At 31.8% G+C, this 15,180-nt stretch overlaps 1 protein-coding gene across 1 annotated transcript in view; it reads right to left on the reverse strand.

The window, feature by feature from the left end:
* Positions 1 to 3,567: 3,567 nt before the first annotated feature.
* Positions 3,568 to 15,180, reverse strand: part of Dip-B (Dipeptidase B) — a 62,474-nt gene continuing 50,861 nt past the window's right edge. The window contains exons 14-15 of the mRNA XM_035372911.2: positions 7,927 to 8,058; positions 3,568 to 3,842 (exon numbers count right to left, since the gene is read on the reverse strand). Coding sequence (XP_035228802.1) covers positions 3,711 to 3,842; positions 7,927 to 8,058 — 264 coding nt within the window. The 3' untranslated portion in view covers positions 3,568 to 3,710. The remainder of the gene's footprint in view (positions 3,843 to 7,926; positions 8,059 to 15,180) is intronic.

Genomic DNA, 15,180 nt, shown 5'->3' on the forward strand with positions numbered 1-15,180 from the left:
CTTGATAATGATTGTGATTTTAAACTTTCTAATTCAATCTGCTTCTCAATTTGAGCTAATTTAAGACGTTCGATCTCTAGCAGATAGTGTTCATTACTTGTTTTAGGCGTCTGATCCTCTGCGATCGACTTGACGACGCCACGAACAAATTCAACGTTCGTTTTGAAACCATCAGAATTTTCAATAATTTTTTTAATGTCAGCTTTTTTAGCATTTTCTGGAACAGTCTGCCCAATTTGTTCCGCAATTACTATTAAATCACTTTTCTTTAAATTATTTAGGAAACTCATTTTAAAATCGAAACAAAAGTATCACTATCTTCAAGAAAGAAATAAAGCAAAGTTTTCACAGTACCTTTTTTGAAGTATCCAAATATCCCAATATCCCGAACAGGCCCCCAGATTTTCTGTAGTAGGGGAGTTGAAGATGCTAATTAACAATCTCAACTTTGTTTTCCACACCACAGAACATTTAATAAAGATAATCAGAAAAGGTACAAATTAGATTAAATACAAGTGCCGTTTGATACAAAGAGGATTCTGTATAGCTTTTACCAGTCTTATCACATAACCGATTAGTGCCTACTCGCATTTGCTGATGTATTAAACAGTCCAATTTACCACCTTCGCGTGGAAAACTACAGTTCCTTATTCTACACCTTCACGTGTAGACAGACATCTCACCACCTTCACGTGGGATAGCAGAAGAGTCCCTGTCATACTCCTCTTTCACCTCGCTGCTGGCGCATCGGTGAGGCCCTCTGGTGGTTGTGTCACACTTACAGATACTACATATATTAAGATTGAGATCGCAAACATTTTCTAGTTTTGCTTTAACAACATTAAGTCAAGTCTTTTCTAACACAGTTTTATCTCCAAATTAATAAACAGAATGTGATTCTTTTCTAATAATCGGAAGCTTCATTTTACTAGATACATCTTTAGTTATGAAAGATCTCATTGAGCCATTATCAAAAAGAATTCTCACATTTTCAGATTTATCATTATTTCGAATCAATGCAGAAATCATTTGTAATAATAAAAAAGTCCTATTAAAATCACAATCTAGTAAAATTTTATAGTTTAAAATACATGTAATCTATGACATTGATTCTTAAACGATATTAGGGTAATTCCACATTAAAAGCTACAAAACATTTGTATTTCGTAGCTTTTAATGTGCTTATGTTTTGTAGCAACAACACAAAACAAAATATTTATGCATCTTTTTAATTTTAAGCCTTCCCAGACAGTTTCGCTAATTTAAATTGATTTCCTTCTCTTTAAGCGTCTTTTCTAACAATCAGAAATTTGTCACAATAGGCAAACTAATTTTCTCACTAGTTTCTGCATATGTTTCATTGTTCTTCCAGACGTTCTCCAAAAAGCAAGAAATGTATCGCAAACTTTCTGTAAAATATATCCATTATGTGCTAATACCATGGAGACATTGTTCATTTTATCACATTTTTCTGGAATCTTCTAGAAGCATAGCTCTATAAATCTTGCCTTCATATCCTTCTAAACTTTCCAAGCTGCAATATCTAAATAGCATAGAAAAATTACCCCTACCAATTCTGTAACAGTGAAAAACTAGAGATGTTTTGGAAAAAAAAATCAGAAGGAAAAAGTGCAAAATAAATTTTATAGAGAAAACTGATGTATATTCTGAGAAAAGAGAAAAACTCTTACCATAAAAAATCTAAAAAGACATTTTTAAATAATTACATAGCTATTCTGCTTTTGTTAAAAACTGTTTCATAAATTGTGCTTTAAACCTTGTCTATTTTTCAGATTCCAAATATTGTATAATAAGTGGCCTACATGGAACTTTATAACATGACAGCAAAAATTAAAAATGTTTTATTTTAATGTCATTTTTTAAATATAATTTCATATATTACCATTACTTTAATGAAATGAATCAGTGTTTTAAAAAAATCGTTGAAAAATCTCCACATCTTGGAATTAAAAATTTTCTATATAGACTGATCTTAAAATCGCCAAAATATTGCTAAATTTAGAGCTGTTTAATAAAAGAATCCACATCCTCAAAAGTGAAAAGCTATTTAAGAGTTCTTCATTAGAAAAAATTAAATAGTTTTGATATGCTTTATGTTGCCTTCTTTCACTCTGAAACTCGATTATCCCACCATTTATATTAGAAATAGGAACAAATTATAACTCATGAACCCATTCAAAAGATAAGCATATTTATCAGTGAATTGCCAAAAATATTTCTCCAAAATGCTAATTCTAAAATGGCAGACTTAAAAACGGATATAAATTTCAGATGATTAAAATTAAGGACCTTCTGTGGATTTTGGCCAAAATTAAAGACTTAAGGATCAAAAATCGATTCTGAAAAATCTAAAAACTTGTAAGGACCGTACGAACCCTGTCCTGCACATGTGATACGTTATTTTCAATTAGTCTTACATGAGTCACTGACACAAGAATTTGAGCAGATTTTTAACATTTTCCAAGTAAATAAGCTATAAATAAATAAATAAATAAATAAATAAAAAGGTTTCACAATCTGAATGTTTATTATTAGTTATTTGAGTATACCAGGTGTATTATTTAGCTCCTTTCTGTATGCCATACACCTAAACACTGCATACATTTGCTATGGCAATAGTTGATTTAGGTAAAAGGTGATCTGTAAGGAGTTATCTCGTAGCTGGCAAATAAATTCAGTTTGCCAAATACAAATATTCATTCTCATAGTTGGCAGCAAAAGTGCTAACCACATTTTTAAAGCTATGTAATGAACATACATTACTATTTAATTTCAATTAAATTAAATGTAAAGCAATTAACAGAAGACTTGTGTTGTTGTAAGAAGTGAGTGTTGTAAGAAACAGTTTTGTATTAACATTAAATAAATAAATTTTCAAAACAGTGATGAATAGTTTTAAACATCTTGATAGTTGGTTTAATTTGCAATCACTTGAAAACTATCTGCTTAAACATCTTGATGAAGAATTATTTGAGGTGTTGCAATTGCAGATATTGCATCCTGGCAAAATAGAAATATTGCCAGAGAGAAATATCTGTTACAAGAAAATTGAAATAAATGCACAGCCCATGTCCTGAATAATTAATTCTCTATATAATGTTAAAATAACACAACAATTTTTTTTTCCTATCTTTTTGCCATTTTTAACTTACTAAGATTTTATAATTTATATCTTTAATTTCTGAGTGACTAATTTTTAAATTAAAAGGTCTACTGTAACTGTTAGCTTAAAAACTGCTTAAATGTTAAAACTAAAATAGCAAGAGCATATCACAATTTTATCTTTCATTTTTTTAAACCATCACAATTTTTTTTTTATTTTTTTTTTTATTTTTATTTTTATTTTTTTTTTTAAGAAAAGACATACTTTTCAATAGGATTTTGGTTTAATGGTGAAGGCAGCAATTCAAAGTACATTTTCATTTACAATTGTTTTACTGCCTCATACAGAAATAGAAGTATATTTTTTTACTCATCTAAACAGACAATGCAGTATGTGCAAAATAATCATTCAATAAATATAATTTTTAAAAAACTGAAACTAACTGCACTCATAAAATTTTTATTACTTATAAAGTACAGAGCAATAACAAAATACTCATTAAAAATTTAGAGCATTTTCATATATCATAGTTTTATTGACTTGTTACTTTCTGTCAATGAAAAGTTAAAAATACTTTTTTTTTTTTTCAAATTTCAGACAGAAAATGATGAGCTAGAGCTGGAATGGGAGCACCAGAAGGAATACCAGGAAAGGGTCCTGATGAAGCAGCAATATCAATGTGGCAGTATTTCAGAGGCTTCTCAGAATTTACATCATGCTAATAAAAAAATTTAAAAAAAAAATTTTAATAAGATTATGTAATTTTTTATATACATAATATCTAGTGCTTAAGCTGTAAATTCTTTATTAGATAGTAAGCTAATTAATAATATTAGATAATAATCTTGTAAGTCAACTTATTAAATAATACCAAGACTGAAAACCAAGACTGAAAGTCAAAAAATCCCATCTAAAATTTCTACAATTTTAATTTGTAAACTGAAGCAATAAATTGTAAAATGGCTCTTTACTGAGTCACAGCAAAATTACTGACGAATTTGATCTGTTTCACGTTTATAAAATTCGACTGAGCAATACAAAATAGTAAATTCTATCAATATGACATCCATAAGACCATATTTTCAAAATAAAAATATTTGTTCATTTTCAAAAAGATCAACAGTTAACCATTAAGATTTAAATTTATCAATAATCAAAGATGATATGTATTACTCATGTTGATAAAAACTCTTTTTATATGTATGCTTTTAATTTTCTTTTTGCAGTAAACATTTTAATAAAATTAAAATACATTTCCATCCATTTTCCACGAATATAAAATAACAACATAAACTGAGTACACAAAACCTTTCATCCAGTACCTCTACATATACTGCTAGTCATTAAAATTGCAGAATCATATTTATTTTACACCATAAAGGAGTGATGAAATGATAAAAATTTCACATCACTTTAAGATACAGAGCTTATCGAAAATAGCATCCACTTCTAGCAACAACAGCAGCTGTTATTAACTGGACACGAAATCAAAAACAGACATGAAGAAAACTGACACTAATACTGCAGTTCATGCAGCTTAAATTCTGTATCAAATTTCATCTATCATACTGCTTGGGAATGCTCTCATGCCAGTCTCTCTGCAACCACTGACCATATGTTTCCAGATGATAAGAGATCTGGAGAATGTATGTACCAAGGCAGAAGTCAACCACCTTGAGCATTAATGAAATCTAGGATGAAGCAATAGGCAGTCCTGCAATGTCCTGTTGAAAACGGCATGACGAAGACACCAAAGATGGCCACAAGTTTTAAATCCTCAGTAGCCTGATGGTATCTGTTCAAAGCATTACATATACGAACTAAATATTAATGTGATATGTACCTAATGGCACTTCATACCACTGATCTAGGTGCTGGACTAATATGATGATGAAGAATGTAAGCTTTTAATAAACTTATGCATTCACACATAGATATGACCATCAAGATGCTGTGGAGAGGAAACAGGGATTCATTAGAATAAACAATGTCACACTGCTGATGCATTCATATGTGACATTAAATGCACCACTGTAAGCACTGATTGCTGAGCTGTAGCATCAAAAGAAAGTGAAAAAATGGTTCACAATCCATAGCACAACAGACACTGTCATGCTGTACATGTAGTTCTAGTTGTCACGCAATCCACAGTTTCTTAATCCAAAGTATCTGATGTGATTATATGATTCTTAATTAAGATGCAGATAAGATGTATGTTGTCTTGGGTACTGTGATATCATACATCATTCTGCGTGACCATCCTAAACATAGCAACAGCAATCATTGGATCTTGAAAATAGTTACAGCAACTGTGCAGTATGATAATCTGCAGTCATAATTGGTTACAATTCTTTTGCAATCAACTTTGAAGACCTAGTATGATTCCCTTCTTCTTTCACAAGACAAAACACAACCTCTCCCCCTCCCCAAGAAAGCAATTTCTGAATAAAAAATCAGTATTTTAATCTGCCTTTTTGTTATTGTTTCTAGGTAACATTTCTCTTGCATACCACGGTAAGTTTACCAAGCACTTCCCTAATGGTATAGCAATTTTAATGACCATCATTATAAGATAACACACGTCTATATATACAGAGAGGCTTGGTGGTTTAATGGCTAGTGCTTCACGCAGCAGCACCACAGGTCCTGGGTTCGATACCCAAGCTGGACAAGGTTGACTCAGCATTTCATTCCTTGAATGGGTCCATAAAATGAATACCAAGTTCACTTGGGGACTAAGCACCAGGGGTCCTGCAACAAGCTGACCAGGTCATATTTCTTTCACATGACAACCTGTCCAGAGCCCTGAGGTGTATGAGCACCTCAAAGCCCACATTCAGGAAGCAGATATCAGGGTACTGCAGATCATGGCCTATCACAGGCTGTTGTGCCATTGAGTTTTATATGTAAGAAAAATAAAGAATATGTGAAAGATCAAATTAGCAACTTAAATTACCTTCTGTATTATATTATAAAAATAGTAACCTCTACTTGCATTGTGTCATTTCGAGATTAATCCACGTCATGTGATTCTTACGTAATTCTGATGATGTAAATGGAACTAAAATTCGAACAGCCAATAGCAATATTAACTATCTAATCAAAATGCATTGAGCACCAAAACTAACTCAGTCTGAATTAAGTTTTCGCCATGTTTCGCTTAGCTTGACTGCAGTCTGTTTGCTCCTTCTATCTTACATAAAATGTAAATTTTTTTGAATAGGCACAATTAATGTGCCAACTTGATTGTGGCCGCAACATGTTTGCTGAAACAGAAAAAGAAGATTTAATCAGCCTTCACCTCTAATTTCCTATTCATTATGGATCAACACTTCTACGCCATCAAAATTCCTGCTGGTCATTGCTTCCGAGTTTGATTTTATCACATACACTCACATATATAATATATAAATATGTAAGATATAAACTATGAAAGAAAATTAACAACTTTAATTTGGCAATAGGCCTTTTTATTCCCCACTTTAATTTGGCTGCCTACTTTTTCTGTCCTACAAGTAGAAATTGTCTTTTCAAAATTAATCTGTTTCATGCTTGCTGCTAATGTAATCCTGCTACTATGCCGGCAGTTCTTATCCAGTCAGATATCTCATGCTTCACTGATGCATGACCTTTTACTCTGCTTTCCTTCCTTGCGGCTAACACATATTACTGCTGTTTTCTGTGTATCATCCATTGTCTTAAGAGTTGCTAAGTTTTAAAAAACTATGGGATACATATTGCACCTATAAAGATCTGTTAATCAAATATTGTGTTTCTAGAATTTCTTTATCCAATAATGAAATTATATTTAATTTGGCTACTCTATCATTCCATCTATGTATAAAAATCTCTCCATTATTTCCAAGTAACATTTCATCTTTAACAGCTACCTCTCTAATAATACCATTACAATTTAAAAGTTGGACAGGATTCCTCAAGTACATGGGCACTTCCAATGGAAAGTTTAATGGAATTCATAAAAAAAATACAGTAATAAGAAGTGAAAAACAAAATTCTTCTCATCATACTGCTGCAGCTTTTAATAGTGCATCATGTAACCTACCAGTGTTGATTTAATGATTACCACTGCCTTGAAAGTCGTTAATTTTTGTTTAAAAAATGTGCTTCAGGTTTGTGTGTAATAAATTAATTTTCACGTTTGTCAATTAAAAAAAAAAAAAAAAAAACCTCAAAACTACAATTCCTAATTAAACTATTATGTATACATATTATTATGAAATGTCCAGCTGGGTTAAGATAGCTTCTCTACAAAGCGAGTTTGTGGTTGCCAGAAAATGGCAAGGAAAGACAGGGTTGCCACATCTGGCATGAAATCGCTCATTTGGCGACAAATTTGGTGATGTGCCATACACAAAGCGAGAATATTCTAGAACAAATTCTTAAAGGTTTACCCCAGAATGTTCTTGAAGGCAGGTCAAAAGCTATATAAATCCTGCTTGTATGTGGAGTAGGAGTGTATCGTGAAGAGTGTCTTGAGGATATTGAGTTCCAAGGGCGACTGACCAAGTCAAGAGCAGTATTTAGTGCTTTGTCATAAAGCTGACTTCACTGTTACAGCCTGATGGCTGTGTAGCTGATTGTTTCAGCATGTTTAAAATAGTCTTTTCAATGACTGTAACACGTCTTTAAAACTGTCCTGTGAAATACTGATGAATAAATTGTGTTTTGTTTCTTTTCAAGTGTTGTCATAAATCACTCTAAATCCACGAACTTGTAGAACACGACAATATATAAGATATGAATATGTATTTTTATATACCGTAACTGCTGAATTAGCTTACTTTATCTAAACCAGATGTCATGATTAGAAATGCAGCAGGACCTTGATGACCACGAGCTGTACGGGAAGAAGGACTATTATTGCATTGTAGAACATCTTCATACTCAGATTTTCCTTTGTGAAATTCATAATCCTGAAAAAGAGAAAACAAAAGACTTAAATAAATTAATCAATACACATACTGCAATCATTCACTGTAAAAAAAAAAAGAAGGTTTTAGAATTTTCTACCATTCTTAATTATTTTCAATAACTCTTACAATTATCACAAAAAATGAAAATATTCAAACACATTGGTATTATCACCATTTTGAAATTACTAACAAAGAGATATAAAACAGCTTATCAAACAACAAGTCCTTGCAATGAAAATGAAATTTAGCAATAGTACAGTTTCATACAAATAAATATTTCATACTGCAATTAAGGCACAATAACACGCCGAATAAGTACTAATTCAGAAGTCAAACAACAAAAATCAGCGTTAATTTTCAAAATTTTCACAGAACTAGTTTCGATGGTTTTACCGAACCACCATCCTCAGCTGCAAACCCGCAAAATCAATTTTGCGGGTTTGCAGCTGAGGATGGTGGTTCGGTAAAACCATCGAAACTAGTTCTGTGAAAATTTTGAAAATTAACGCTGATTTTTGTTGTTTGACTTCTGAATTGCATACTGCAGTTGCATATGAATGAAGAAAAACTATGGGAAACAGCATATGGAAAAATAATGTAGTTTAGGATTTAAAAAAATCTGTTAATAGCTTTATGACATTCCACAAGTAGAGATTATTACTTTTACAAAGTGGAGGGAAATCAGTGCAAAGATTATAACTACAATTAGCTGAATATTGCCTTAATTAAATTATTACAAAGGAATCTCTGGGTGAAACTGAACATCACCACATTTAATAAATTATTACAAACAAAAATTAGTTAAATTATGCATTTTTTGGCAAATAAATTATGAGTGATTTGACAATAAAATTTTACAAAGGAGACATAGGTGAAAAGTAAATTAGTAATTCACAGATTAAATTTACCAATAAAATTTGAATTTATTCTTTTCTCTGATATCTACTGAAAAAATTCAATGCATTTTGCCAGACAAAAACAATAGTATCTACGGTTCATGTAACTGAAAGTTCCAATTAGCAATATACATTGCTGGCCATTAAAATTGCAACACCAGGAAGGAATGATCTGATGAACGTCAAAATCTTATGAAAGGAAGAAGAGGTTGGGATATACAAATGATTAGTATTTCAGCATATTTAGACAATGCAGGAGGGAGAAACGACATCTGAAGCACTGCATAAAAGAAAAGTTGTGTAGTGGACTTCTGTTTCAGAAAGTGCTTTGTAAGGTTGGAGTTTGCTCAGAATATCATTGTGCCTCGAATAAGAAGAAATGCTTACCAGCAAGTTTCAAAATTCGATAGAGGCAAGGTTATTACCTATCGAAATTGTAGATTATCGTTCTGTAATATCGCCAGTCACACTGGTTGACATCCAAACACTGTCATGCAAATATGGAATCAATGGATTGCTGAGGGTCATACTGAACGGCATACAGGAGCTCCCATAAATAATGTCCTAGAGGACTGACATATTATGAGATCAACCCTGTAAAGCTGTACGACCACATCACAGACCATTAGTCAGGAAATGGGCATGTTTGCAGTATGCCCAGTATCAGCTTGTAAGGAGCGGCATTCAGTCTCATAAGGAGCATAAGGTATCAGCATTACTTTGGCTTCCTTTGGCAATGCAGCATGGAGAGAGGTGCCAACTCTGATGTGCCAAATGACAAAGTTGGGTACAGGAGTGGCAGAATATTGCCTTTTCAAACAAATTCCAGTTCTAGATGCAGTATTCTGATGGCCGTATACGTATCTGGAGTGTCCAAGGAGATTGCATATCGCTGCTTGCATTCGATATCGGCATAAGGGCCCTGCACCTGGTGTGATGGTTTGGGAAGCTATTGGGTACATGGCACACACATATCTAATTCAGATTGATAGTAATTTGAACACAGATGGGTACATTTCTGACATCTTATGTCCAGTGGTTGTACCCTATCTTCAAGGGCACCAAACACCATGTTCCAACAAGATAATGCAAGACCACATGTTGCACGTCGTGTTCTGACCTTCTTCAATACACAAGGTATTCAATTGCTGCCCTAGCCTGCATGGTCTCGAGATCTGTCACCCACTGAAAACATCAGGTCATGGGTTGCTAAGAGATTGGCCCCCTACCCCTCTCCAATTAATACAGTTGATAAAGTGTGGCATAGACTTAAAGCAGCATGAAATGAGTTGTCCACTTCTGCCATCCAAGCCCAGTTTGACTCCATGTCTAATGGGGTAAGGCCTGTTTTAGCTGTCAGGGGTGGCAGCTGTTTCTACTAATTTCAAACCCCCTGTAAACCTTCAAAATGCTTACAAATTTAATCATTTTGTCTTCATGTCATACTGTTTACATGCAATAAATACCTTTTTTGTATTTGCTTTTCTTCATGGTGTAGCAATTTTAATGGCCAGCAGTGTATTTTAAGATTAATATCATATTCCCCAAAATTGAAACAATTATTATCATAGACAAGCAGCTTTTATTTTATGGCTATTCCTTAAATTTGCTCTAAAAAAATCTTGCATTTAAATTGATATTAGGAATGTAAATATGATTTAAGTCATTAAATTTCTTCATGAATGAGTATGTCTAAAAATTTTGTTTATAACAATACAGAACTTTTTAATTTAATTTACTGAAACATAATGAATGCTTTATCAACAGAAGGTTTTATTCGGTAGTTAAGTTCCATTCTTTGAACTATTCTTATATTAAATTAATTACTGAAACAAATATGTTTCCTATGCAGCATTTTCTTGATGAATCATTTAGGGAAAATTTTGAAATTAAATACATATTTATTAAATCTTCTATTTGGAAAATAAATCCAGTAACACAATAATGGCATGCTTCATATGTCACCCTCTCCTCAGTGTCCACAATATTTGCATCATTTCTGAATACTATTTCATTGCAAATTGCAGTAAGTTTATTTATATTAACTTACTGCTGTAAAACTTACTGTAGTTAGTTTTCAGGAATAGAATTTATCCAGGGTTCGTACACATTTCTGCACACGAAAATTAAGTACTTTTAAGGACTTTTAAGGACCATTAATGAAAAAATTAAGGACCTATGAGCAAATGGAAACTGAATAAATTCAATTAAAAATATTATTCTATGCCTGAATTTCCCTTTTGTAATACCATCTTAAAAATAAAATAGATCCCCAAGTAGTATGCATTATTACTAGAATTAACTAACATAATTATTAATAGGTTTAAGAATAAAATAAATTTCATGCAGTTTATCAAATAGCATTAAATATTTTACACTTATAATAGTTGGACATGTTTAAAAAAAGATAAGTGACATTTACGTTTTACTAATAGTTAGCCTTAAGCTTTTTTTTTTTTTTTTTTTTTAATGTCTCATTTTGTCACATACTTGGTCAGTATAGAGGTTTAGCAAATAGTAGGGAGATTTTATGTCAAACGGCATAGGTTAAAATGAGAAGTGAGATCATAATCAGCATGATTCATAACAAAAGACTGAATGTTGTCAATAGAGAGACCTGCTGATTGGAAACAAACCTGAAAAGCCTGATATAGGCACAATTGGTAAGTGTTGAAAAGTTAGTCAAGCTCTGCTTAATGCAGTTAATTTCATAGCTTTATGTAGAGTTCTAGGGGTTGTAACCCAGTTAATATACGTACTTTAAGGTTCCAATAAGCCATTAAAGCACCAGAGGTGATAAGTTGTTTTATATACAAGTCTCAGTAGATGCAAAGAATAAGTTTTACTTGATGGTGTTGATGGTTATTTGATGGGTGATGGTTACTTGATGGGTCCTCCACACAAAGGATTTGGTGATAACTAAAACCCCAGTCGCCATTTAAAAGGGGGAGTATATAAGGTATTTCTCCCACCTTCTTGGTGACCCTTCGTGGTGTAGTGGTTTGCACACTGGTATCGGTATTCCAGAGGTTTGCGGTTCGATTCCCGGCGAAGACGTTGTTAATTTTCTAACGTTCCTGCTTTCAAAAATACTTAATGTCTCTACAAGCCTTCCCAAACATTTTGGCTAATTTATATCGATTTTCTTCTCTTTAATTATCGATCTTTTCTGACAATAATTAGAAATTTGTTTCTATGCAAACCAATGTTCTCGCTAGTTTCTGTGTGCTTTATCTCCTAACTTGTCAACCTCTCCACAATGTACCTATGAAGGTTTACTTCATCTGGTTAAAGTTAAATAGTCCCACCCCCGATAGACGTGAAGCAAATTATCACTGTATCTGAAAGTAACTACAATATAAGACAAAGAACTTAGAACATAAAGGCATGTTCTGATGCTAACAAAGTCAATTACAGCTCACGGTGACGTATTTAAACAAGAACAGTCAAATTCAAACTAAAAATGTGGACTAGTGGTCAAAGATAATACAATTTAATTTTAATTTAATCTGGCTCATATGAGGAAACAGAAATGGGAAATTATAGTAAAGGCTGAAATGATAAACAATTGGGTAGTTTACATAATAATAACTGCACATATCTTTGAAGAATAATTTTCTTTGTGTATTCGGTTTCTTTTTTCAACGTGTTTTTTTTTAATTTTAGAATTTTTGGATTTAATTAAGGATTTCTATTATTCTAAAAAACACTAAATGCGTTTAGAATGTACAGAAAAAGAGGCTAATTTTATTTCTTTACTAATATGAACATTCAGAAGAAATATGAAATATATATGGTAAAGGCCAGTTACAGAGCAGGTGTGGCAGAATTTTTAGAATTTAGTGACACACAGAACAACAAAATCTAGAAATGGCAAAACTTTTAGAATTTAGAGCAGGCATTGGAAGCAGAATTTAGATAGGCACTAGGCAGCAGAATTTAGGATACACAGAGATTGCATCAGGTGGGAAAATGCATAGCACCAACTCTGTGTACGATGCATTTAGACACATTAGATGAATCTTTTAAATTGTAAGTTTTCAATTTTTTATTAATAAAAAAATCTCTTTCTATAATGCCTGCCAAAGTGATAAGATTAGAAGCATTTTTGATATTTTCCATGCTTTCGTCTAGTGAAAAGTAGAGAAAATAAAGGGAAGATAAACATGTTAAGAAAAAAGATTCTGGTATCAGAAGTAAAACATTCAAATATTATGTTTCCATTGTTCTTCTAGACGTTCTCCAAAAAGTAAGAAATTCATCACAAACTTTCTGTAAAATGTATCCATTACATGTTGATACCATGGAGACATTTTTCATTTTGTCACATATTTCTCAAATCTTCTAGTATCGTGGGTCTATAAATCTTGGCTTCAAATCTTTCTAAACTTTCCATGCTGCAATGTCAAAAATACTAAAGAAAAATTATCCCAACCAATTCTGTAACAGCAAAAAGCCAGAAATAGTTATAAAAAAAAAAAAAAAAAAAAAAAAAAAGGGGGGGGGGAAGGAAAAAGTGTAAAATTAATTTTATAGAGAAAACTGATGCATATTCTGAGAATTTTGAATAATCTGAGACAATTACATGGGAAAAATGCTTACTATGAAAAATTTAAAAAGAAGACATTTTAATTAATTACATAGCTAATTTTGCTTTTACTAAGAGCGGTTTCGTAAATTATGCTTTATAGCTATATAACTTGTTTATTTTTCAGATTTAAAATATTGTATAACAAGCTGCCAAAATGAAACTTTAGAATATGACAGCGCAAAATAAAAATGTTTTATTTTAATGTTATTTTTTAAATATAATTCTAATATATTACCATTACTTTAATGAAATTTATAAATGTTATGATGTTTTAAAAAAATCATAAAAAAAAAATCTGAAAATTCTGAAAAGCTGAAAAATTCTCAGATCTCGGAATTAAAAATTTTCTATAGAAACTGATCTTAAAATTGCCAAAATGTTGACAAGTTGTCAAATTTAGAACCATTTAATAAAAGAAGAATTCATAACCCCAAAAGCGAAAAGTTGTTTATGAGCTCTTTATTAGAAAAAATGAATTTCGAAATGCTTATGTTTCACTTCTTGCTTAGAAACTCGAGTATCCCATCATTTATATTAGAAATAGAAACAAATTAAAACCCATGAACCCATTCAAAAGATAACCATATATACATCAGTGAATTGCCAAAAATATTCTTCCAAAATGCTAATTCACACTCAAAATAGCAGTCGTAAAAACAGAGAGAAATTTCAGATGATTAAAATTAAGGACCTTCTACTGATTTTGGCCAAAATTAAGAACTTTTAAGGACCAAAAATCGATTTTAAAAAATTTAAGGACTTTTAGGACCGTACGAACCCTGTTACCTTTGGTCTGGATCCATCAAGACTATAAAGGCAGAAAGAGGATAAAATTAAAACAAGATAATACCAAGCTTTGCCAAGACTTAAAGAAAATTATGTTTTTCAATGTATAAAAATGGAAGCATCTCAGCTGTAAAAATAGTTTAATTTTAAACACTGTTCTTATATAATGTATTCAAAATTGAATTAATAAGTGTTTTTAAAACCTATAATATTAAACAATTTTCCCTTCCACTGGCAAATGATAAATCAAATTTATAAAAGTGTAAGTATAATAAGTATTTCACTGTCAAATGATAAATCAAAGTAAAAAAAAAAAAAAAAAAAAAATGGGGGGAAGGACCTTTCTCACTATAGCATTAAGACTCTTTTCTTAAGATTGGGGCCCACCAGCGGCCGAGCGGTAAAGTCGCTGAACACTGGTAGTTCGGTCCGAGGTTCGAATCCCGTGAACGGGCTGGCTGCATGGGCATTTTAGTAGTTTTCCCCATGTGTAATGTGTATACGAGCCAGTTTCCCTTAGAAAGTCCTCCACGAAGGCATCCCTCCCCTTCGGCAGATAGCCCTCGAGGCTTTGCCATAATCACACACACACACTTTTCTTAAGATTACATATCTTATTTTAAGAAAATCTGCAATATTCAAAGAAATAAAGTAGCTACTTCCCTTAACACAAGAGTACACTTCAACACACAAGATTAACTTCAATACTTTTACAATTAAAAATAAATAATCATTATTATTTAAATATTTTTAACACATACTTTTGACACTTATGTTAAGATAAAAGAATGAATAATATATGATGATATTTAATAAAACACTGCTTACAAAAAGAAAATTCTGATTACG

The sequence above is a fragment of the Stegodyphus dumicola genome, chromosome 6, assembly GCF_044657685.1.
Source record: "Stegodyphus dumicola isolate Sdum_Otavi_A_Nest chromosome 6, ASM4465768v1".
Taxonomy (NCBI): domain Eukaryota; kingdom Metazoa; phylum Arthropoda; class Arachnida; order Araneae; family Eresidae; genus Stegodyphus; species Stegodyphus dumicola.